We start from the raw sequence: 23,579 nt of genomic DNA on the forward strand, positions 1-23,579 counted from the left end.
CTGAGACAGAAAAGTGATGGCAGCTGAGGTAAACTGAGTGCAGCTCATGTCCTTCCAGTTTAAATTTACAGAAACAAACTAACAGTCAGTTACCAGGAGGACGCTGCAGCTATAAAGTCAAAATAAACTTAATTTACATTAATCAAACATTCTGAATCAGAAATAAAACATTAAATGTTGGTCTAGATTTTAGTAATTAAAAATATACTAAAACTTGCATGGACTCTGGTTTAAGCGTAGTATAACTGACCAATGTAACATTCTGAATATTTTGAATTAATCCTGTATTTTAATGAATGAATCTTTCATTTTGCTCCCTCTCACAAACATTAAAGCTTTCACTGAGTATCAGCTACACATACACAGCTTACTATGATTTATTTTACCAGCTTTTTTGTGTTTGTCTCACTTATCAGAAGCAAACTGAATGTTATTATGTGTTTTTAATGCACCGTGTCGCCTGTAAGTCATCAATGTTTTGCTTTCACCAACATTTTGTTCCACATTCTGAAATACTTCAGTTTTTCATCCCAACTTTTTATTCATCTGAACAAACTTCTGTTTTTTCTAATTACTTTACTAGTTTTTTGCTCATTTGTTCTTTTATTTGTGAAAAAATATAACATTAATAGAATCAATTTACTTGGATTACAATAAAAAAAAATCAGGAGATTCAGCTGCAATTTGAAGCACAGTCTAAATTCTTACATAATTAAGTGTTCATGGTCTTTGTTATCGTTAAGATGGATTAAGCATGATATAAATGTTACAGAGGCAGACTGAGATCACAGTAAAGTCACTACGAATGAGCTAAAAGATGAATATTTTTACCTTCTTCCCATTAACAAAGAAGATGAGTTCATCAGACCCAGACCGGGTCTTGGTTCCTGTCCGGTCCCCCATGTTGCCGGTCTCCTGTGCCCTCTCCATGGTGCTGGTGTTTCTGGTCTTTAATGATCCGGCCTCGTGGGCTCAGTTATCTGGAGGGAGGCATGTCCTGTCCGGCCCCCCTTCTCCTCCCACAAAAACCTGAAGGTGCGTTCAGGAGCGTAGCAATCCCTCAGATGTTTCGATCGCGCTCAATAATCAAACGTTAAATCATGATCAGTCATGTGCGGATTAACTGATAAAGTCTGAAACTTCTTTCCCCTCACTTAAAAAAATAAAATAAACGTGTGTGAATGACCTGCAGAACTAACATTGCAGATGTTCCTGTTCTGAACAATTATTCACAGCTATGAGCATACCTGGAGGTCAAAGGTCACAGTCCTGTATAATAGTTGTGTAATAGCTGTAAACTAGTTACTGGATAACTATTATACGAATTTCAAGCTGACACAGCCGCTCACGAGTTCCAGTCTGTCAGGTCAGCTTCCTGCTCAGTTTTTATTTACCTTGAAGTAAAGACTGAAAATTTATCTTTGCATTTGACAGAACCCTCAAACTACATCTATTGACATCAAATACACATGAAAATCATGGTAAATCACAGCTTATCAGCAGCTTTAATGAACAATGACTGGAAACAACAACAAAGTCCTCCCCACTGAAGGTCACAGCCAGAAAACAAACTGTGATTGAATAAAGGTGGAAATAGAGACAAAACCAGAAATTCAAATTTAAAATATGTAACAACAAGATCTATGTAATAAAACAATGATGATAAAGTAAATATAAAACAGATGACTATGAAAACATACTAACATACTCAAATGGAAAAATGAAATGCATAATAAACTCAGAATTCAAATGTACATAAATAATGAAAAGAATTATAATTTGTAGTATGAATATAATTCAACCATAAATACTGACAAAACAATAAAAAGAAGTAAAAGGTATAAAATGAAACAAATACAGTGAAAACATTTCCTTAAAGTTAAAGGTTTTTTTTTTAAACATAACACCAGTTTTTAAGAGTTTATTCATTTTAAAGAGTTTAAATCCAGTACATCGCCATCAGCTCAAAGTGTAAAACAATTAATTCAGTGATTTTAAACTTTATATCATTATTATTATTATTATTATTATTATTATTATTATTATATGGTTTATAGACTGTAGAGCGGAAATATTTATTCATGTCACAAGACCTGTCAGCCAACATGCAGTTTTGTAACACAGCACAATGAATAGACTGCTTTCTCCTCACACATACATCAGATCACTCACAGACTCATGTGATCTGGATTCCAGCTGTGAATCCATTTGATTTGCCCTCCGTAACCTCAAAGGCCCCCGCTTATAGTCAGGAGATGCTGATAAATGAAAGTTCAACCAGACTCCACACAATTATTCTGCTTCTCTGTTACACATGTACATGGATGTGTTTGTTGTGGAGGATTTTAAGGTTTATACAAGAGACAAATAGAACTGTTTTGCCTATAAACAACTGACTTTTAAATTCACAGTCACAGTGGGCCTATGACTGAGCCCTGAGGTACATCATATTTAATGGCGCTGGCTACAATCTTCACATGAGGTTAGCCAACAAATATTAACGGTGAAAGTCGTTTTTAAAGTAGTAGTGAATGAGTTCTTATGCCATTTGTGCCATTCTAGTTTGATTTGCTAACAGAAAGCATTTAGTGTTTGTACGACCCGAAAGTTTCCTAAAACACATTTTCCATCTCAGTCCGCTTATGGCAAAAACAAATTAAATTCTCTTTATATTATAAGGTTTTTCACAACATGATATGAATCAACCATGAACTTGAACATGTACTTAGTAGGTCTTTCAATTAGGTAAAGAAAACCTCAGCAGAACTACAAAACATGACATACTGAACCATTTTATTATTTTTTAAACAAAAATTAAGCCAGAATGCACGAGTAGTGTGTGAAACACACGGAAAGCTGGTGGTTTGGAAGGCCTGCCTTCCAAAATTTAAACACAGTTTAGGTTTGCAAAGTAGCATCTGAACAACCCACAAGACTTCTGGAACAATGTCTATGGGACAGACAAGACCAAAGTGGAGATGTCTGGTCGTAATGGACAAAACCAAACACAGCGTTTCAGCACAAACACTTCATACTAACCATGAGCAATTGGTCTTGTGGTTTTGCAACGGGACTCGGACAGTTGCTGAGTCAACCGTGAATTTGAACATGAAATCTGTACCAGTGAATTCTAGAGTCAGGTGTAACTCTGTGTCCAAAACTTGGACCTGTTGGTCATACTGCAGGACATACATGGCATACTGTAATATGTCATTTGTTGTTATTCACCTGAGTCGTAGTTGTCCCTGTAAGGTCCAGATTACTTATATAATTTTCTGGTATATTAACCTTTGAATTAACGCAGCATCTACTTTCCTTTTCCTGTGACTTTTACTTTCAGCAATCACAAGAGTCATAAGATTGAGCACTGAGGTACATTTAATACAGGCTTCACATAAGATTAGATTTACATCATCCTAATCTAGTTATGAAAAGAACAACAACCACCCTGTTAGTAGTTACACCTAAGCTGGGAGCTGGATTTACTAAAAGAAAAGTTTCAGTGTTTTTAGAAATGAAAAATCTACTCAAGTTTAAAGGTAAACACATGTGAAATTAGCAATTTCTCTTTTCCTGTTTATTTTATTAGAATAACAAAATAGTATCATTAACAGCTGTCAAATATTAGGCAGATCTTTAATGTAAATTAGCCACAATATAAGAGCGCTCAAACATTTAACCACAAAAAAACACTGCAAGGGACAAACCCACGTTTATTTTTCCTTTTTATTTATTTATTTTTTAAATCAACGCTTCTTATAGACACACTTTGTCCTCTGTAGACAAACAAAGTTCTGTCACAACTTAATGTGTCTCTTATATATCCACAAATCTAAAATATCTAAATGTAAAGTGCTTTGATCCTGAAATGTTTTTGGTCCTGCACGCGGCTCCATCTGGTGGTCAGACAAAGTTATGACAATTTAAAAAAAAAAATTGCTAGAAGAGTTTGAAACCTTTAACAGCAAGAATAAAAACACAGTAAATAAATGCTTAATATAAGAAATATAAGAAAATTCTTCACACTTTCATAAAATCTTTTTACAAATATGTTTTGTAAAAAGTTACATGTTGTGTTAAAATTTTAACTATAATCTTTTATTGACTTAAAACCCATAGTTTCATATGAGGAAATCAAACCTACACAAACACATAAAATAAAACATGAATGTTTTTCTGCATCAAAGTCTTGGCAGAATGACGAGTCTTATAAAGGAAGGCTGCTTGAATATCCAGAATAAACCTTCAGGAATCCACTTAGAAACCAGAGTAACAGACACATGAGAGGTCCCCTGAGAATCTGTCCACTTTTAACTTTCCTTCAGTGTCTCAGTGATTAGTGATGTTTAATTTGCACATGCATGATTCCATGTTGTTAGCTTTGCTCTGCAAAGCACCACAGGAGCTGTTTGTTCCAAAACACAGAGCAAAAGTACAACAATCCATCACCATCATTACTAATCTTTCCTTTACTTTAAGACGATGCAGATGAATGTTCAAACTCCTTACCCCCTTCAACATTTCAGCTTTCACAAATGTTGACAGTTTTACCTTTTACCCTCAAAACCAAACCTTTTTTTCCTCCTCACGACGCCTCCACCAGGTGGAAGCCTCCGTTCTCCTCCCTCATCTTCTCCCTTTTCTGGGCTTGAACCAAACTGTAGACCACAGCTCCCAGTGTGTTCCTATTGAGGCTGAAGCCCCGCCCCCCACCACGCTCTATAAAGCTGGATCGCTCCTCCCGACTGCTCACGAAGTATGTTCGAACCTGAAGGGAAAACACTTTGATCAGTGGTGTGTACAGTTTATGTAACTAATACATTAAACATGATATTTTTCTTATCTGAAATATTTTTCTCATGTTTATGAAAAGTTCTGTTTATATTTTTGGGGTAAAAATGTATAAAAATGATCTCCTTGTGTTAGGCAAATTTTACAAAAATGTATGACACACTTTTCCTGCACAATTGTGTCATGCACTTTCTCATCATTTTGACTTCTTTTGATTTGTATGATAAAAATTCCAAATTTTTTGTCATACTCTTGATATATACTTTTTTGTTTAAATATAAACCCTCCAAGTTAAAATGCAGTTTTTTTTAATGTTATGTTAATTTTATGTTAAATGTAACTATTTTCAAACTCATTTGTTCATACCTGCACCTAAATCTCATAGTTTAGATCTTTAGGTCATGTGTGTGGTCACATGATGATGATGGCTCACCTTTCCGTGGCGTTCACTAATCCCTTTGAGATAAACGTCCCCTCTGAGCTGCCTCAGAAAGCCTCGTTCAACCAGAATAGAGCTGGTGTGTTCTGAGACCTAAACACAAAGGACGACATTTAAAAACCTGTTGAAGTGATGACCTCATGTTTCTGCAAACAGGTGAGCTCACCTGTATCCGCCCGCTCACACCGGTGCTCTCCATCCTGCTCGCCATGTTCACCGTCATCCCCCAGATGTCGTACTGAGGTTTGGTGGCTCCAATCACACCTGCTATCACCGGACCGTGAGCCACACCTCGAAGTGATGTTAGAGGTCAAAGGTCATGGAGTGTTTAAATAATACACAATAATAATAAGGGAAAAAGATACACTTTTTTTTTAATTTTTGCTAAAGCTTTTAAAAATGTAATAATAATAATGAAAATAATAATATTACATTAAACTTTGTTTAAAAATTATTTTCTAGACATGTTTGTAATTTTGTAATTCTTTTAAAAAGTTCATTATTCAAAAACATATTAAAATATTTGTTACTGTTTACCAATGATTCATTTAAAATATATAAAGAAGAATGATTTTTAAAGAATCTATTTCAAAGAATTTTAAAGAATGATTTTTTATAGATAAAATAAAAAGAAGTAAATACATTTGTGAAATTGTTCATTTTTACATTTCTGATGTTTTTATGATTCCCATTCTTGATGAAAATCTTTCACCTTTGCACCTAAACTACTGGTTTAACTGTTTGTTTAAAACTTTCAAATTCTCCCTCTAAACTCTTTCTAACTAGAGAGATTTTTATTTTTTTCTTTGAGTACTAAAGTGGTATTTATGTGTGTGTGTGTGTGTGTGTGTGTGTGTGTGTGTGTGTGCGCGCGTGCGTGTGTGCATGCGTGCGTGTGTGGTACTTACCAACACGGAGCTGGAAGTTGTTTCCTGTCTGTGTGTTGATGTGTTTGAGAGTTTCCTGCATAGCGAGTGCGAACAGGACCAGCTCACTGAGGTGATTCCAGCCATCCTCACAATCCTGAACACACACATGCACGTCTGAATGAAGAGTGTATGGACATCAGAGCCTTTGACAAGAGGCTCAGAGGGAGCATTTAAGTGTTGTGATGTAACAGCAGGACTCACCTGCCTGTCAGGTGAGAGGCCTGAAGCTGCCATGTAGCAGCTGCCAGTGGTTTTGATCTTCTCCACCTGCTGAAAGTAGCATTCATCCAGCAGCTACAACACACAAACACAAAGGTAAAAAATACTACATTTAATAAAGTTTACAAAACATATCTCGTTTGTGTGTGTGTGTGTGATTTATGACCTCATCAAAGTCGCTGATGACGTGGTTAAGGAGGCGGAGACACTCAACATGCTGATGAAGGACCTCCTTTTCCTCGTAGAAGTCGGAGAATCCGGGCAGAGAGGCAAACAGCACGCCCACTCGCTCATACGACTGTGAGTACAACTCCTGATAACACACACGCACGCACGCACGCACACACACACACACACTTTAATGCTCTGTTAATATGACTCATACTAATAGAATAAGTAAATATCGATTATTGATCAGGCCTACTGGTCATGAGGTCTGAGGGCATATGTCACACCTTGCATTTAAAGATGAGAAACAATTATACAAAAACTTGAAAAAGTCACGAAAGACTCAAAAAATGTGCAAATGGCCACAAAATATTATCTAAACCACTTCCAATTCTTACAAAGTCTCAGCTGTTCTATACAGTAATTTATATATATATATATTTATAATAAATATAACTGTACGAGTGTTGTTTGTTTTTAATTTTTTAGAAATCACGTGCCTAAATTTTATCAAGGCTGAAAGTCTGGAGGAGTGGCCTCTGGATGACAGGTGGATGATGACATAGGAGGTTATACATCTGAGCTAATTGGAAAATCTAAACTCTGACCTCAGGACAGTGTTTGAACTGATTTGTGTAATTTGGTAATATACAGAATCACATCATGAGTATACAGTGATATTTTACCCTCTTTTTGGACCTTTTTTCGGAACACTTCAATACAATTATCTGACCAATAATATGTCTGCTGCATGGTTACTTGCACTCATAAATCACCCAAGAAGTCTGTGCTCCTGTTTTGCTGAAGGAAGTCTAGGATTTTTTTACACACTGATTAACAGTTATCTGTGTCTGTGTAATGGTCCCAGTAGTCCTGTGATGCTCCCATGGCCAGAGCATGATAATGAAGTTAGCTTTGATTAACTGATAACTTAGTTATCCTCTCTCATAAAGATATGGTCACTTCTGACTAGAAAAAACTAAATGACAGTGACCAGAATGCTAATGCTGGAGCTCCAAAACTCAATAGGAAATCAAGTTGGCTGCTATGTGAAAGGCATCAGGTACCTCATCATTGCGGTCTCTCTCCAAGAAGTGCTGGGCAACATGTGCGGGCAGGATATTGAGCAGCAGACACTCATTGTGCTCCCGCTGCTCCTTCATGTCCTCCACCTCCTTCTTTGCCTGAAGGCCCCAGAGGAAGTCCAGCCGTGCTGTCGCCTCCAGCTACCAGTGAAGAAATGGAAGAGGGAAGTGGTGGATATTAGCATACTGAATTCATATCAGGGTTATCATTGTTTGCTTGATAGCAATAAAAGCTGGTAGCGTGTTTAACAGAATCCACCTGTCTGCTGTTGAAGAGGACAGCCACCACAAACATCAGCATAAGAACAACACAGACTCCATTCCTGCACAAGTGATGAGACCTGACAACAACAGAGGAGACCACATTTTATTTTCCACACCTTTACACAAAAACACAGGAACATGACCTGAATGGAACTTGTACCTGTAATTCTTGATTATGTAGGTGTAGAGGGCAGCAAACAGCAGTAGAACGGCCAGCTGCAACACGCAGCTCAGTCTGAGGAACACGGCACAGGTAACCATAGCAACCACGCCACTTAGAACCATGTACTGTACACAGAAAGGCCAGTGATAATTTTAAAAATGGTTACTGACTAATCAAAACAATGTCATCATGATTCTGAGTTCATGTGATGTTTGAGTGTTCACCTCTGGATATGTGCAAATGTTGATATCGGTCCAAGCCGAGGGAGGCGGAGCCAGCAGGGAGTCCCTGTTGCTGATGTCAGTTTCTGATGAATCACACCACAGCTAGTGGAAGCAAGCAAGAAGCTTTCTAACAAGTTATTTTGTACTAAATTCTTTGTACCAAAGCCTTTCAGTAAGTTGCTGGAAGAAGCTATTATTCCCACTGAGGTTTTTAAAAATGTTTAACATAAAAGATTGGTTGTCAGTATATGGGAAATCATAATAGACAATAAGATGTGCACGTTATTGCAGGTGAGTCATTACTTTTTGGCACAAAATACCAAGAAACTAAACGAAAACACTAGCAATGCAAAAATGGAGGGACTTCTTGAAATGCTTCAAACAAACATTCCCATTGTTGTAAGAAAATTTTTAATTTTATCTTATGTTGCTGTTAACACTGTTCCAGTGCAACTAAAGAATGTGTAAATACACATTTTTAGTTGTTGAAACGACAATGCTGTCAAAGTGATGTAATTTCACACTTCGTTTACAGAGAACACATTTTTGCAAAACTTTAGAAATTCAAGGTGATTACAATCAATACTCTTGATACTCTTTTATACTGATGGAGACTCATCATCAAACAGTAATCCTCACACTGTGTTGTGTCAACATTGCTGCTTAAAATGTAAAACAATATTTTTGGAGAATTCATTTTCCCCCAAATTGCTTCATTCTTTGCATTTCTCAGCATTCACATCAGCAACTGTTACAGAAGTGATGCTGAGGCGGACAATGATGTTCTTTTAATCGATTTAATATGTTAGCTTGTTTGGTTTTCAAATCTTTTCTTATGATCGTTCGGTATTTATGACCTATAACATATCTTAGTTGTTGATTTGATAAAAACAATATCAGACTTACAATGTCTGCAGAGGCGATTCCAAAGTTGACAGTGATGGCAGTGAGTGTGAGCAGCATGCGGGCACTCTTGTTTTCATGCACCCAACAGCAGATTGACTGGAGGGGAGCAGGACAATGCTTAAATTCCTCCCCCAGAGTCAGCAGCAAGAGCAGGAAGTAAATGCCACCACTGACCACAAACTGAACGACCATTGGACACAATCTGTGGGAACAAAAAGTTACTAAACACACACATGTCAGCTGTTATAGAAGTTCCGGTCAGCATGAACAAGATGTTTCCTCTCCTTGTATAACATTTATAATATTTTTAAGGGGAAAACAAATTTGTTTCATCTTTAGCTTCATTTATCTCTAAGCATGACCAGATAAATTATTATATCGAGCCAAAAAGTGCAGAGAAACAATTGGTACCTGATCCTATGCAGATGATTTTCTCTTTTAGATGTGAGGGCTGTTAAAATAATATCTATTAACATAAAAAACAAAAAAGCATTTGCAGAAGCTTGTTTTTGTACTGTTACATTTTGGTGCTGAAAAGATCACAAAGTCTTATATTTTCAATATATATTTAATTACAGCTGCTCGTTAACACAAATATCTAATCTCATGGCAGCAATTTAATGTATTTGGCATGTAGACACGGTCAAGATAAAGGTCAGAATGGAAAAAGGTGATTTCAGTGACTCTGAACGTGTTACAGTAGAAAGTAACACTAGTTGAAATATGATCAGGACCAATAGCAGTGTCTTCAGTTTTATCTGAAGATTAAATACAAATTCTATGGTTTTGTTTTTTACATGTTAAGCTTATGTTTTTCCAATTGTTGGATAATTGGACAAACATCATTTACAATTATTTACATCATTTAACAAAAGGAAAATCTATACCTTGGGGCTGGGATTAGCACCTGGACTGTCATTAAAAGCAGCAGCAGAATGAAGGAGCAAACCATGTTAGATTTGAAGAGTTCGTCTCTCATCTGAGAATACTGAGAGACAAACATTTTATTAATGACTGTTTTCAAGGTGCCAGTTTCACCCCCCCAAAAAAACCTACTAAGAAAAAAGATTCTCGTGTTACCTTTCCCTCCACATGGGAGTCCTTAAACACCTGAGTAAAGGTCGTGATGTGCTCCTTCCTCATTCGCTCACTGCTGCGCACCTCCATGGCCTGGCGAATCCTCTTGTTCACCTCCCGTGTTCCTGAGCGCTGAGCTGCTATATTATTGGGCAGCTGGGTCAGTGAACCATTGGTAAAAGTAGCAAGGATCTGTGAACCAACAAAGAATACAACAAAAGGTCAAAGGTTATTGAAATTCAATCAGAAAAGTACTAATGGACTTTGAATCTGTCTTCTGCACTCACAAAATTCTTTCCTAGGATGTCTCCAAATGGCAGCTCAGCACTCCACGTTGTTATCTCGTCATAACTGGGGCGCCTTGCTTTAGGCGGCTCCACATCTTCCTTCGATGCCGGACGGACCAGGTATGTGTCGATGTTGTGTTTCCGTAGAAACTCGCTACGATCCTGGCCATGTCCCGCCTCTGTCTCATAGATCCCACCCAGACAGTCCAGAGTGGCCTTGGAGATGTGAACCTGACTGAAAGGAGATGAAAATGTACAACAGTGTTACATGAACACATCACAAAAATCTTCTGTATTTTAATCATTAAGATTAACTTTATGGGATGACACCTATAGCAAACTGCAGTTTGGCAATTAAGTAATAAGGATATATTATGTATTAATTTGTCTTACCCAGGCACTCCTGCAGCCTCCAAACTGTTGGCGACGTCCACGTCCCAGCTCCAGATGTCAAACTGCCACTTCTGAAGACCCAAAACACCACAAAGAACGGAGCCAGAGTGGACGCCTATTCGCATGTCCACCTCCTGCTGGAGCTCCCGACGAACGTAACTAAAATGAAATACACCTATGAAGTTTTGTGGAAACAGCTGTAGGGCTGTGTTAGCCACAGATGATTGGTACCGTATAGTGTTGATCATACTGAGGCCCATCTCCACACAGCAGCGGGCATGTCCTCTCTGAGGCTCTGGGACTCCTGATACGCAGTAATAACAATCACCCAGAATCTTAATGCGCAAACACTGGTGGTCCTGTACTCAAACACAGGGGAAAAAAGAAAAACTGTGGCCTTGTACATTTAAAAAACACTAAATAAATAAATAAATGGCAAAAGCCAAATAAAGATTAAATTCAAATGAAAAAACTTTATACAAAACTTAACAAAAGAACCCCTAGTAGAATAACAAATACACCAATCCTTTAACTGGTACAAACACATAAAACAGGAGCTGATGCAGTTGACAAGGTGATCTGACCTCAGCCAGCCTGTCGAAGCGACCAAAGAGTTCATTGAGGGTTTTAACGAGATCCTGAGCCGAAAGAATCAATGACAGCGATGTGAAGCCGATGATGTCTGCAAACAGGATGCTGTGGAGAGGCAAAATTCTCATCATGAGAATATCATTTTAATCCCACTGAAACCAATGTAAAACCACTACTGCAATACGTTTTTGGCTAAATGACCTTTACATATTCTTTATTCATCCTCTACATTTTTAACTTTACAATCTGTAATGAAATCATCGAAATAATTTATAAAACCACTAACAATACCTGTTCAGTCTTATTTTACATTAGATGAAAGCTAAAAACTTCTTTAAGAAATTATGCCTTTGCATTATTACTGGTGTTGTTGCAGAACAAAAAATCACACCTGCTGGCTGTTCAAGCGTTAATCAATTTTGGGGGCATTTTTTTATTTTTTTTTAAAAGTAGATAGAAAGATGGGACAATGGAGGAAGAAACTCAGCAAAGGTCCATGAGTTGGACTACGTTATAGCTGTGTGGTATGTGGTTGGCTCCACAATAAGTAAGCTAAACTAAAGCCTAAAGTTAGAGGTTTTTGATAAAAAACTCTGTGGTTAAAGGTTAACTGCTCATTTGACTGCCATAACAAGTCATTTCAGTCGATACAATAACTATAGTAGAGTTGTTAGTCTGTTGAAGCTCCTCAAAGTTCTTCATTCTTTTAAAACTACATTTATAGCATGTGTGTCCAGCTGGCTCGTCATCATAAAGAAGTGGGTTGTATTACCTGACATCCTTGTAATGGTGAATGTAGATCTTGTGCAACTGCTGAGGCAGCAGATAATCTTCCATGACAGCCATGTCACCAATCATCTCAAGCACCAGAAATTGAGGTAGGATTGACATCACCAGGCGTTCCTGACAGCACAAAGACGCACACATCATTAGCTTTAGGATATATGAGGTCCAGACATATCCCAAATACTTTGTTTCACATGACTTGCTACCTAGCTGTTTCTTAGTTAAACATCTTGTTACGTTTGGTCAGAAAAATGATGATTTGACTTTATGCTGATAACTGAGATCATTAATAAATAGATGAATAGGTTGACCACATTTACAAATGATCCTAATACTTCTTCCACTTCAATAGGGACACAAAAGATTAGGGAACCCTTAAATATCATCCTCACTTGTCTGTTGTTCTCCCTCTCTAGTCTGACTCGTCCTTCGATACAGCGCCTGGTCTCCAGGAAAGACTGTCTCTGAGTCCAATCAGACAGGTAGTGAATGAACAGACCCGCAGTGTTCATAGCCAGATACAGCAGAGCCTTGGACAACACCTGCACGTGTACAACCAGACAGTTTAACTGCACAGTGACAGAAAGCAGCCAATAAAATGTAGCAATTTTGTTACCTTTCTGATGAAGCTGTGGTCATTATAGTGACAGCAGAAATCCACCAGGAGGTGCAGAGTGGAGGTGGTTCCCCCCGCAATGATGGACCAGAGGAGGGGGAGGGGCAGGAGGGTGTAAGTGGAGAAAAGCGTGAAGAAGACATACCAAGAGTGATCGCTCTCCGCCCAACTGAAAACACCAACCAGCACTTGGAAGGTCTGAGACAGCCAGCTGACCACTGACAGATACCTGAGGTAGATTTAAAGGAAGAACAGGTCACTGTCTTCAAATTTTTAAGTGAAACATTTTCAGAATAAGACTCTGGAAAACTGAAGAATTTTAGAGGTTCCTTCGGCTTCTGAAGTCGTAGCTCTTCTTTCCTTTTCTGGAGAGAATAACAAACGTTCTTCCAAAAGAATTTATGACATCTTACAGCTTTCAATGTCAGGAATTTGTTTTAGAAAATCACTTCTGTGTTGGTAAATGCAGTCAAGCAGTCACATTGACTTATCTGTGGTTTAAAATTTGAGCTACTGTTTAGATTCTGCTGGTAGGATGAAATGTCATCTGCATATAACTTGATATTTATCTTAAAGAAAACTAAACATGCCCTCTGCAGTGCAGTGCTTCTTTCCTAATAACAGCCAAATAAATAAACAAATAAATCCATATTGTTTCGCACATCAAGGTACTATAATATTAGCGACAGATTACATTAAAAGACATAGTAACTTAGTTCATGTAGGATGTCGCTAAGTTGGCACAGAGATCCTTATAAGGAGCCCTCCCACATAGCAAGCAGGTCTGCTACATCCCAGTGTACCTAAGCCACTGAGGTGATGACAAGACTTCCTTTCTGGTCAGAACCACCAGGCAGATTCCTATCCACAAGACTACAGACAGACCGGTAAGCCAATCACAGGCCATGCCCCACCAGCCCAGCGGCCATGTCAGCAATGAGACAAGAAGGCGGGTCAGGATGTCAACGACAACAGTGACGACCAGTGAGGTTCTTCTCTGAGCCGAGGAGAACTGCTGGTAGAGCTGCTCCAAGTCTGCAGACCTGAAGAGGTTATAAGCATCAGCATTACTTATTTTTATACCATTGACAATAAGCAACAATATAGTCAATAAGACACCTGAATAAATAAAATAGGCAAGTAAAGATTTATGATTAAATATGTAAAAAATTCTAAATACTATCAAGGTTTATGCTACAAAGCATATTTAAACAAAGATCATTAATTTTATGACTGTATCATAATTGTTATTATACAGCTAATAATTGTATGGTTTTTAGTTAAAATATCCATTTGAATGTCTTTACTTGAATTTGTGCTGCAGTGTGGGGATGAAGACGCCTCGCACCGTCCACCCAGACGACACAAAGAAGTCAGCATCACTGAGTGGGTCGTGTTTGCTCTGTGTTGCTGTGGTGACTGTTGGGTGAATGCGAGCTGCTGACGAACGGCGCTTCTGCCAAAATACTCCACGAGACGCTTTATTGCGGATCTGCCTGCAAGACAACACAGACCGAAGAACTTGTGTAATACTTCAAGTTTGATTTAAGAGAATAGACAAAAAAATTATGTGAAAAACGTTTTTTTTTTGTTAAATGTTCTTAATTCAGTAACTTGTAAACTGTTTTGGATAAGGATAACTTGTATTAATAATTAAGATGCCGACAGTTCATACATTTATTAAGGTTATTCAATCAATTCAATCATGAAATTACTATGAATCAATGTATTTTTAATAAACACATAAATTATTCTGGAAGGAATGTAAAATAACACTTTAAATAACTTTAAGATTACATTAATTTGTACATTAATCAGGAAAAATTCACATTTTAGGAGTTAACTAATATGTTTATAGTTAATTAACGATCAAGAAAAAAGTAATCAGGAATGTTATTTCAACGTTTTAATTGAGATCATTTGCAATTTCAGCAGGATGAAGTTAACCTTAATACCAACGTTTATTATAGTTAAGGTTCAGTTAACTCAGAAATCAGTTTCTTTCTACCTGTTGATGTCCGCGATGTAGGCATCGGTGACTTTGATATGGTGCTTGCCTCGCTCCAAACCCCCAGCGAGCCTCAGTGTGTACAGGTTGTGCTGGTCAATGATGTTCCTGACGGCGTTCTGCCACAGCAGCTGCTTCCTGCGCAGGTTGGAGGTGGGGCTTATCCCAGTGCTAAAGGTGATGTCGCTAGTCTGCCGCGCCGCCTCACAGTCACCATTTAACAGCTCGCTGCAATCTTCACCCATGGTTACAGAGTTGTAAGGCCTGGCTCTTCTGTGAGCTGAATGGGGTCAAACAGATTTACATCAGTGTTAACAGCAGCAAAACTGTTCTGTCTTTCAGTGTTGAGGAAACATCCAGGCTCCCGTACACAGGGCTGAAAACAAACCAGAAGAAGCACTTAGAAAAAAAGTGGCACCAGTAATGATGATTTGTCATTAAAATCCATTTTACACAAAATAATTGCCTAAGGAGTGTTACTCAGTAAATACAACAACCTTAAATTACATCAGTGCATTTAACGTTATGTATATATTTTTTTTTAAGTTTGTTAACTGCATTGAATAATGCACACTGAAGAGTATAGTTGTGTAAATGTGCTTCACTAAGTAATTGTGATCCTTCATTCAGTTTGGGTGTGTGCAGATTTGGCTTTTGTGGGTGTGTAACAGATTTCCAGTGTAAAAGTCACTTTGACTAATTTTGTTCAGGCTTGTGCTTAAAATGTTAATAAAATCAGATTTCCTGTACTTGTGCGGTGCATGGGACAATTTTAATTTCTAGTAAATACCTTTTTTTTTTTTTTATAGAAGCTGGTGTTGATGGTGATGATATGAAGTTTGTCCAAGTGATGAAGTCCACTCAGGTTTTAGTTGCAATCACTGAATAAGGTGTTTATTTAATATATGAGTGCAAATACCCTCCAAATTATAATGTAACATATTTGCATTTCCTCTAAGACCAGTTTTGTTTTTGTTTTGTTTTTTGTAATGACAACTTACTAAATTTTACAGTGTGGTGGAGTTGAACCCAAACATGGGATAAAAGGAGGGATGCAGTTTGGACAAGCTAGCCACTTCATAGCTTTTCAGTTTTTACACTTATCAGTCTTTTGACCCTTTGAGATCCACAGCAAGAAAAAAGCAATGGAAATTTTTTTTGTTTGCATTTCTTATTGACTTGGGTGAGTAATAACCACAATCAATAATTTTTTTTCAATAGACCCTGTAGTTTTTAAAATATTGATCTCTACCAAACAGTTGAGATGTCACTTCATGGTAAAAGTATGAAATGTCATGCAAATACAAGTACAGTAGATAATACAGTTGAAAAAGTCAAATAAAGGGCCAAATTATAATTAAATTAATAACAAAAACTATCCAGGGCATTGGATACAATTTATTTCTAGTAGCATGCCAGTGAACATTGCTGGTTTTCATTCCATCAAAGGAAACTATTATATCAAACAACAAAGTACATATTTTTTTAAATCTGCAAATGTGAAAAATGTGCAACAGCACAAAATACTCACATTCGGGCCACTTCTGATTGAATGCTACTGTGCAAAATCATTTTTGTTTAAAAAAAACCCAAAAAACTAAAGACAGTGCAAATCAATCACATCTGCTTGTAGTTTTGGTCGTTGGGGTCTTAGGGTGTAGCATTTACTCTGTGGTCTTGGAGAGCTGAATCATGGTTGTCCAAATCTAGATGCTGGCTTGTTAACTTGGTTCAGACACAGCCAGGTGGAAACCTTTTGAGAGCCATTGGTTTCTGGTCCAGTAGGGCACAGTCCCTCTTGTAGACCAGGTATTCAAGTCAAAGATGTATCCGAACAGTGGAATATGCCATCTCCTTATCTTGTAACTTATAACTTGTCTTATACAGGTGTAATAGCATATCAGAAAGTTTAATTCCTCCCATATGCTAATTATATACAGGGATGAGTGATGGGCATGGAATGGTGATCTTTGCATTGGACTCTTTGCTCCACCGTTTGACCAATGAAAGAGGCATGAACCCACAGGCATTGGTTGACACATTTCTTGTCAAACCATTTCATTGCAATCAGACCTTGTGGCTTCATATGAAACCATGACCTCAAACACACTGTGGTTGAAGGTGGATGGTATCATGAGTATCATGCCACAGGACGTATGATTTTTAGCCATATAATTGTTTAGCGTCCATATAGTACTTGTTCAACATGAAATTATAATTTTGACAATTTAGTAATATTAATTTACCAGCTACTGTAATTTGGTTAAAAGGTAATCGGTTGTGATATTTGTGATTTCCACATGTTATTCTTGATTTTTACAATATTTACTAATATTAACTCAGAAAGTTACAAAAATGACTTACTGAGGAAATTATTTCAGCATATTCTTGCTGTGCTAACACTTAATGTGCAGTGTTGGGAAGGTTACTTTTAAAATGTATTCCACTACAGATTACAGAATACATGCCCCAAAATGTATTTTGTAACGTATTCCGTTACGTTACTCAATGAGAGTAACGTATTCTGAATACTTTGGATTACTTAATATATTATCATGCTTTTTACAACTACATGAATGTACTATTGCTGTGTGATTTATTACTATTACTGAAGGTCCGTGGCTCCGAACCATAGTAAATGGACCTCTGGCTAATACATCGTTTCCTGTCAGGCTAGTAGCCGAAAAATAGCTTTACTTTGTTGTCTGGGTCAAGTTTGAGACAGAGAGGCGTTGAAAGGCTGCTCCAACAGAACTTATTGTTTCGGAAGAAAACACGAACACAGTCGAGTCTTAATAGCTTACTTACAACTGGGCTCGTCAGGCACTCTTCTTGGCTGCAGTGGTTATTATTATATTTACATGCTTCCAGCTCCCGTTTCTGCTCAATGACAACTAGTACTTTTCCACTCTCTTTTTTCTTCTTCCTCCTCGCGCTCACAGACACATAATGTGTATGGCAGTCCATTCTCCCTGCAGCACGGACTACACTGCCCATGAAGCTACATTCTTTAGGGCTATGACTGTAGCATTCTGCCTATTAGCTTAGCACAACAACAACAACAAAAAGGTGCTCTCTCACCCAGGAAACAGGCAGAGAGAGCCCGCGTCACCCTGTAACCATGGCAACCACAACGCTGCCACCTGGAATAACAGAACATAGCAAAACCCAAACAGTCCTGACCCACGACAATATGAAACAGGAAAAAGTAACTGTATTCTGAATACCACCTTTTTAAACGGTAACTGTAGCGGAATACAGTTACTCATATTTTGTATTTTAAATACGTAACGGTGGTACATGTATTCCGTTACTCCCCAACACTGTTAATGTGATTTATCAACAGCAATGGATAAACAAAATGGGTCTAGTGGTCTGAGTTTATGGCAAATAATCAATTTTAATAACATTTAGGTTATGTTAGCATTAGCACCATAAAGGGACAAATCAACCGTTTGGTTGACCACTTTTTAAAAAACATTATTAAGCATTTAATTTCACTTTTTTAATGCTGTCAAGTGACATACATCTGTTTAGTAATTCCTCTAACACTATTATAAATCAAAAAATTATATCTTCCTGCCTTAGTTTCATCAAAAACACTCAAAATATGTTTGATGTTTTTTTGTTTCTGACTACCTGGTTGGTAGAGGGATAAGAAGAGCCAACCGTTTACATTCACAGTGCCTTCTGGTGGATTTTTTGGGCATTACAGATGTAAACCAATTGTTAGAAAAGACTCAATAAGGTAGGTTAATTTCAGTGAAAGCCTGAAAATGTGTTCTACCATTTGGTTGAGCATCATTTATTATATTTTATTGGTTTTATTACATTTTTTGCAGTTACACAAAGGTCATAAACTGTTTTTTTTTCCACAAACTTCTCACTTTAAATGTGAAACACGTGCACAGAAAAGAAACAAAATCAATCAATAAATAAAAATATTTGGAGAATAACTAAGATAAAAACCTCCAGGCTATTTGATTTTCAATATTCAACTTACATTTTTAATTTTTCTTTTGACTGTCAAAAGGGAGATATCTTGTGTATTACTGAAGTGGCTGCTCTGGATTGCATTTAAATGAGTTCCTAATATTTTATACTCCACACTGTAAATGTCATATAGATATGTAAAATGTAATGATTAACAGAAATATTGAAAAAATAAAATAAATCATTGCCAAGTTGTTGTACTGGACTGCATTCAACCTCTCAGGTGTATCTAATAAAGTGGCTGCTGACTATAAATGGTTTCAGGTCTCTCTGCCAAAAATCTAAGACGCCTTTCAGTGGCACAGTTGGCTGAACGCAGTCTTGGCCCAGATCAGGTCCAGGTTTCAGGGTTAATCCAATCAGGTAGCAACACACTAACCTGACTGTTGACAGGACATTAAATCTCTATTATCAGATGTCTGGGTTGGTAAATGGAAGAAAAATTACTTGTCAGCACTCTAAAATCCGTTCACCTGGACTGGCTATCAGACACTTAATAAAACAACAATATTTACAGTAAGATAAATTTCAGCAAGTGAAGCTTTAAATTTGGGCTTTAGATGCAGGATGTCTGAACATGGGATAAAAAAAGAAAAAAAGGAAAATTATGAGCTTTAAAATAACCTTTACTCAGTTCAAATTGCATTTGATTGCTCTCTTTTCTTATTCTCCTCATAATATGTCAGATAGCTACTATGCCATGTACTAAGCAACTTGTCTGCATAGGTAAGCCAACATTAGCCAGTATAAATTCAGTTTTAAACTGGTCCATAACAAACACAACTTTGACCATCTTTTGATAACTATCCAGTCGTTAAGTCTGATGTCACTAGCCGTGTCTGGGCCTAAACTCCGCTGCAGGTCCATATATCAAACGATCACTATGGCATTACTGAGAGTTGAAAAACTGTCTAAAGTCTTTCATCTTTAATAAAATGATCAGCGTTCTGCTCTACCAGGAGTAACAATTGAGTTTAACATCCACACATCCATGAAAACGGAATTTATGACATTTAACGGAGTTAGAAGTTAGCAGGAAGTTAGCTCGCTAGCTTCTATCTAAATACAATATAGCATGTCCTGACTGCGGGGTTTTGGAAACAAATTAAAACGTACAGCTCTGTTATCACTTCCAACATAAATGAAGACAGAAAACTAAACAGCAGTGACGTTTGTAGGGTTACTGAAGTTGGGCTAGCTGGTATATAATGATGTGCTACGTGATCGCTAGCGACACAGCTATGTTAGCATAATATAAACAAGCTAACTTTTTTTCCACTCGATAAAAGTTAACGTGAGTGTTCTCGGTGGTCAGGAACAAATGTAATCGCATGGCAGGATGCTGTAAAAGGACCAAACTTCAGCCAGGAGAACAACTGAGATAATCCATCCACAATACGAGGTTAGTCATTCATATACTGCTGCATGGGCTGGGCTGTAGTTACATCCTAAGGTTTTAAAAACTAGGCTTAAATAAATGATTTAGGAGCTTTTTGAGATTAAATAGAAGAAAATACAAAACATTAAACATGTTAACAACACAAAAGCCATATTAAACGCAGACTACTTTAGGCCCATAAGTAGGATTCGTCACTACATCACTTAACGACCGGATAGTTCATACCAGTCAATTTACATGGTTTTCTGGATCGATCATGATTTTGAGCTCTTTTTTTCTGTGTAATATTAGCATCATTAATATTAGCATGTTAGGGTTAGTGTCACATAGCTAAATCCCATCTTTAGTTGATAAGGTTAACTAATTAATCCAAACTTCTACAGCTGATCTGGAAACTTAGCTGCCATTTTCACTTTATCAGCTAATATTACAAGTTTTACTGAAATAAATGCTTGTTGGTTAGCTTTCTGTGTTAGATCCACGATACTAAATAGTGTGTGTCAAATGCAGATTCTGTTGATGTGAGGGAAGCTTTTATCATTAATCAGAGATGTTCCAGACTCCTCTACAAATGAAAGAAAAATATTAACATCTACAATCAATCTAAATCAAGATGAAAACATACATTCATCACAAGAACCATATGTGTGAGGAGCAAAGAGGAAACTATTATAGTTTTAACTTATTCTGTCATTGTTTGACCTTTTACTGGAGGTTTTTAAAAGCAACTCCTAAGCTGTTGGAAATAGCTAAAAATGTATTTTGTTTCTCTAAAATCTATTAATATTAATATTATTTAATTTTATTATTTATATACATTTATTTTTGTTTGAATAGAAATTGATGTAACTCTGCAGTTTAAGGTTTTTAACAGTTTAAGGAGTTTAACCTAGGAGTGTCGTTCAGAAAGCAAAAACTGCTTAAGTGCTTTATGGTCACGAACAAACAGAGGATTACTGGATATGAGACTCAATTCAGTTTCAGTTCAGTTTTATTTATACAGCACCAAATCACAACACCAGATGCCTAAAGGTTCTTTATATTGTACGGTAAACACCCTACAGTAATACAAAGAACATGGAGAAAAGCCCAACAGTCACCCCTGACCCCCTGTGATCAACAGGAGTTGGCAGCATATACAACATGAATTCACCTCGATTAAACTGTGTGGAAAGTGTGAAGTTTGAGTGTTTGTGTTGTACCTACTTGTTGCTTTGATCCTGTCCAGATAAAGGTTTGACCGCAGTTTGATCCTTCAAACACTCTTCCTGCTTTCTTTGGTTTCTCTCACATTTCAAATTCACAGTTTTTCCTTTTCAGTCCAGTATATTTTGTCTTCATTTCACTTTTGCTCTTGAGCCTCAAAGTTTCTTCTTTAAAACATGCTTTGTGTTTGTCGTCTCTTGTCGAACATCTCCATCATGTTTCTCTCTGATGTTGAGTTTATGCTTCATAAGAGCAGTACTCTTTCTCTGAGAGGAAAACTGCAAAATTACAACGACAACGAGTCATTAGTTAACCTCAGCGGAACAAAATGAACCCAGTGAGGTAGTGAAGGTCACTATGGCTGTTTCTTGTCATTCCTGCAGCTTTAACAATGTCCCAAAAATCAGAAAAATGAGGATAAAAAGAACCAGAAGCGACAAACAGAGCAGAGCGAGGCCAAGTCAGGAGATGAGGATTTGAGTAATGCGCTGATGTGAAGCAGCAGATGTCTGACTGAGCATGTTAATCCCAAAAGAAATCCCCGAAACAAAGACAAATGGCCCTTCATTAATCAGACAGATTAACTGTGTGTGGGGAGGTTCAGGTGCCTGATGGGATTGGCAGACCTCCAACCAGGTCAGATGGAGTCAGCACGGTTCAGTTCAGGATAGAAACAACTGAAACTCAAGAGAAAACTTCATAAGGTCACCTCAGGGTGTTCAGACAAATTAAATAGTGAACAAGACAAAACATTAATGACAAAGTTGATGTTTTCCTATCAATCAACACCATAGTTGGAAGTTTGATGGTCTGTTAGTACAATTAACCACACAGCAGCCACATTGCACACAAACTCACTCACAAGCTGGCAACAGTCGGCCTGCACCCAATCCTATGTGACTGGTTGCAGGACTTTTTGACTGGCAGGCCGCAGTCCGTCAGGATTGGCAACACAACTTTAGCCAGCATTATTACAAACACTGGCGTCCCACAGGGTTGCATCCTTAGTCCCATCCTCTACACCCTGTACACTCACGACTGTGTCACCTCCAAGAAAGATAACATCATTTTGAAGTTCGCGGACGACACTGCAGTGATCGGTTGCATCACTGGAGGAGACGAGGCGGCTTACAGGAGAGAGGTGGCCGGTCTGGTGTCATGGTGTGAGGACACCCTCAACACTGACAAGACAAAGAAGATGATAGTGGACATGAGGAAGAAGAGGAGACCTCACCAACTGCTGTCTATCCGGGGCCTTGAAGTGGAGAGGGTGAGCAGCTTCAGGTGCCTGGGCGTCTACATCACGAGGACCTCACCTGGTCACTGAACACCACACAGCTGGTCAAGAAGGCTCAGCAGCGGCTGTATTTCCTGAGGAGGCTGAGGAAATTTGGTATGTCGGCCAAGATCCTCAGCAGCTTCTACAGCTGCACTGTGGAGAGCACACTGACCAGCTGCATCACTGCATGGTACGGCAGCACTACTGCTATGGACCGCAAACGCCTGCAGAGAGTGATAACAACTGTGGAGAAGATCACCAGGACACCGCTGCCCTCTCTGCAGAGCATCTACCATCATCGAGTCCCGAGGAGAGCTGCCTCCATCCTCAAAGACCCCACACACCCCCAACACAGACTGTTCACACTTCTGCCTTCAGGGCGGAGGTTCAGAAGTTTGAAATCCAGAATATCGAGACTCAACAACTCCTTCTTGCCCACTGCCATCAGACTCTTGAACAGCTGACCCATTTTGAACAGTAATAATAATTTTTTGCACATCAGGTCATCTTACATATTATACATAATATAGAAAAAAATATAATACGTAATATAATATTGCACAAATCAATATTATATTACGTATTATATTTGCACTTAAAATAAATAGAAGAATCAAAGGGCAATTCTATCTGATATTAAACCCAAACTCTGAACATAACCTGCTCCTGACCAGATTATGTGCATATGTTACCGTGGTGATTTAGCCAGGTATAGACACAGCAAACTGACTTGAAACTCAACAGAGCACGCTAAGC

At 37.8% G+C, this 23,579-nt stretch overlaps 2 protein-coding genes and 2 long non-coding RNA genes across 10 annotated transcripts in view; 2 read left to right on the forward strand and 2 right to left on the reverse strand.

Moving 5' to 3' along the window:
• xdh (xanthine dehydrogenase) overlaps positions 1-1,211 on the reverse strand; it is a 16,095-nt gene extending 14,884 nt beyond the window's left edge. Inside the window, exon 1 of the mRNA XM_014408774.3 lies at positions 832-1,211. Within this exon, the coding sequence (XP_014264260.3) occupies positions 832-930 (99 nt within the window). The 5' untranslated portion in view covers positions 931-1,211. The remainder of the gene's footprint in view (positions 1-831) is intronic.
• The window catches only part of LOC143414938 (uncharacterized), a 6,991-nt gene extending 1,473 nt beyond the window's left edge, over positions 1-5,518 (forward strand). Inside the window, exons 2-3 of the long non-coding RNA XR_013095544.1 lie at positions 4,604-4,794; positions 5,387-5,518. This is a non-coding gene — a long non-coding RNA (uncharacterized LOC143414938). The remainder of the gene's footprint in view (positions 1-4,603; positions 4,795-5,386) is intronic.
• Positions 1,482-22,562, reverse strand: LOC101468839 (adenylate cyclase type 8). 5 transcript variants are annotated; one of them, XM_076879972.1, is made up of 25 exons: positions 22,407-22,562; positions 21,545-21,822; positions 14,947-15,322; positions 14,246-14,434; positions 13,742-13,981; positions 12,939-13,167; positions 12,715-12,864; positions 12,309-12,439; positions 11,530-11,641; positions 11,177-11,304; positions 10,946-11,104; positions 10,553-10,787; positions 10,269-10,457; positions 10,076-10,176; positions 9,189-9,390; positions 8,283-8,384; positions 8,056-8,183; positions 7,891-7,972; positions 7,614-7,772; positions 6,545-6,691; positions 6,361-6,453; positions 6,139-6,253; positions 5,397-5,521; positions 5,225-5,323; positions 1,482-4,768 (listed from the first exon to the last, which is right to left on the reverse strand). In XM_076879972.1, exons 3-25 carry the CDS (start codon positions 15,189-15,191, stop codon positions 4,586-4,588), a joined length of 3,543 nt encoding a protein of 1,180 aa, XP_076736087.1. In that variant the 5' UTR covers positions 15,192-15,322; positions 21,545-21,822; positions 22,407-22,562; the 3' UTR covers positions 1,482-4,585. The 5 variants fall into 5 exon arrangements, with proteins under 5 accessions (XP_076736087.1, XP_004565693.3, XP_076736086.1 ...); XM_004565636.3 differs by having other exon boundaries at positions 14,947-15,226; positions 21,545-22,221; XM_076879971.1 differs by having other exon boundaries at positions 21,545-22,221.
• LOC143414937 (uncharacterized) lies at positions 6,236-15,796 on the forward strand. 3 transcript variants are annotated; one of them, XR_013095541.1, is made up of 11 exons: positions 6,236-6,371; positions 6,555-6,678; positions 10,568-10,672; positions 10,743-10,805; positions 10,950-11,100; positions 12,261-12,414; positions 12,739-12,804; positions 12,967-13,172; positions 13,783-13,989; positions 14,263-15,123; positions 15,289-15,796. It is a non-coding gene; the product is annotated as an uncharacterized LOC143414937 (long non-coding RNA). The 3 variants fall into 3 exon arrangements; XR_013095543.1 differs by having other exon boundaries at positions 14,263-14,324; XR_013095542.1 differs by having other exon boundaries at positions 12,336-12,414.
• Positions 22,563-23,579: the final 1,017 nt, after the last annotated feature.

Source organism: Maylandia zebra, linkage group LG23, assembly GCF_041146795.1.
Source record: "Maylandia zebra isolate NMK-2024a linkage group LG23, Mzebra_GT3a, whole genome shotgun sequence".
NCBI classification, from domain to species: domain Eukaryota; kingdom Metazoa; phylum Chordata; class Actinopteri; order Cichliformes; family Cichlidae; genus Maylandia; species Maylandia zebra.

What these genes read in the sequence shown, in the direction of transcription:
- LOC101468839 (XM_076879972.1), bottom strand. Translation starts at nt 15,191, where the DNA reads ATGGGTGAAGATTGCAGCGAGCTGTTAAATGGTGACTGTGAGGCGGCG. An exon ending in CACCATTACAAGGATGTCAG is followed by an intron (nt 11,642 to 12,308) that starts GTAATACAACCC and finishes GCCTCTCCACAG; the next exon opens with CATCCTGTTTGCAGACATCA. An exon ending in GAGGCTGCAGGAGTGCCTGG is followed by an intron (nt 10,788 to 10,945) that starts GTAAGACAAATT and finishes ATCTCCTTTCAG; the next exon opens with TCAGGTTCACATCTCCAAGG.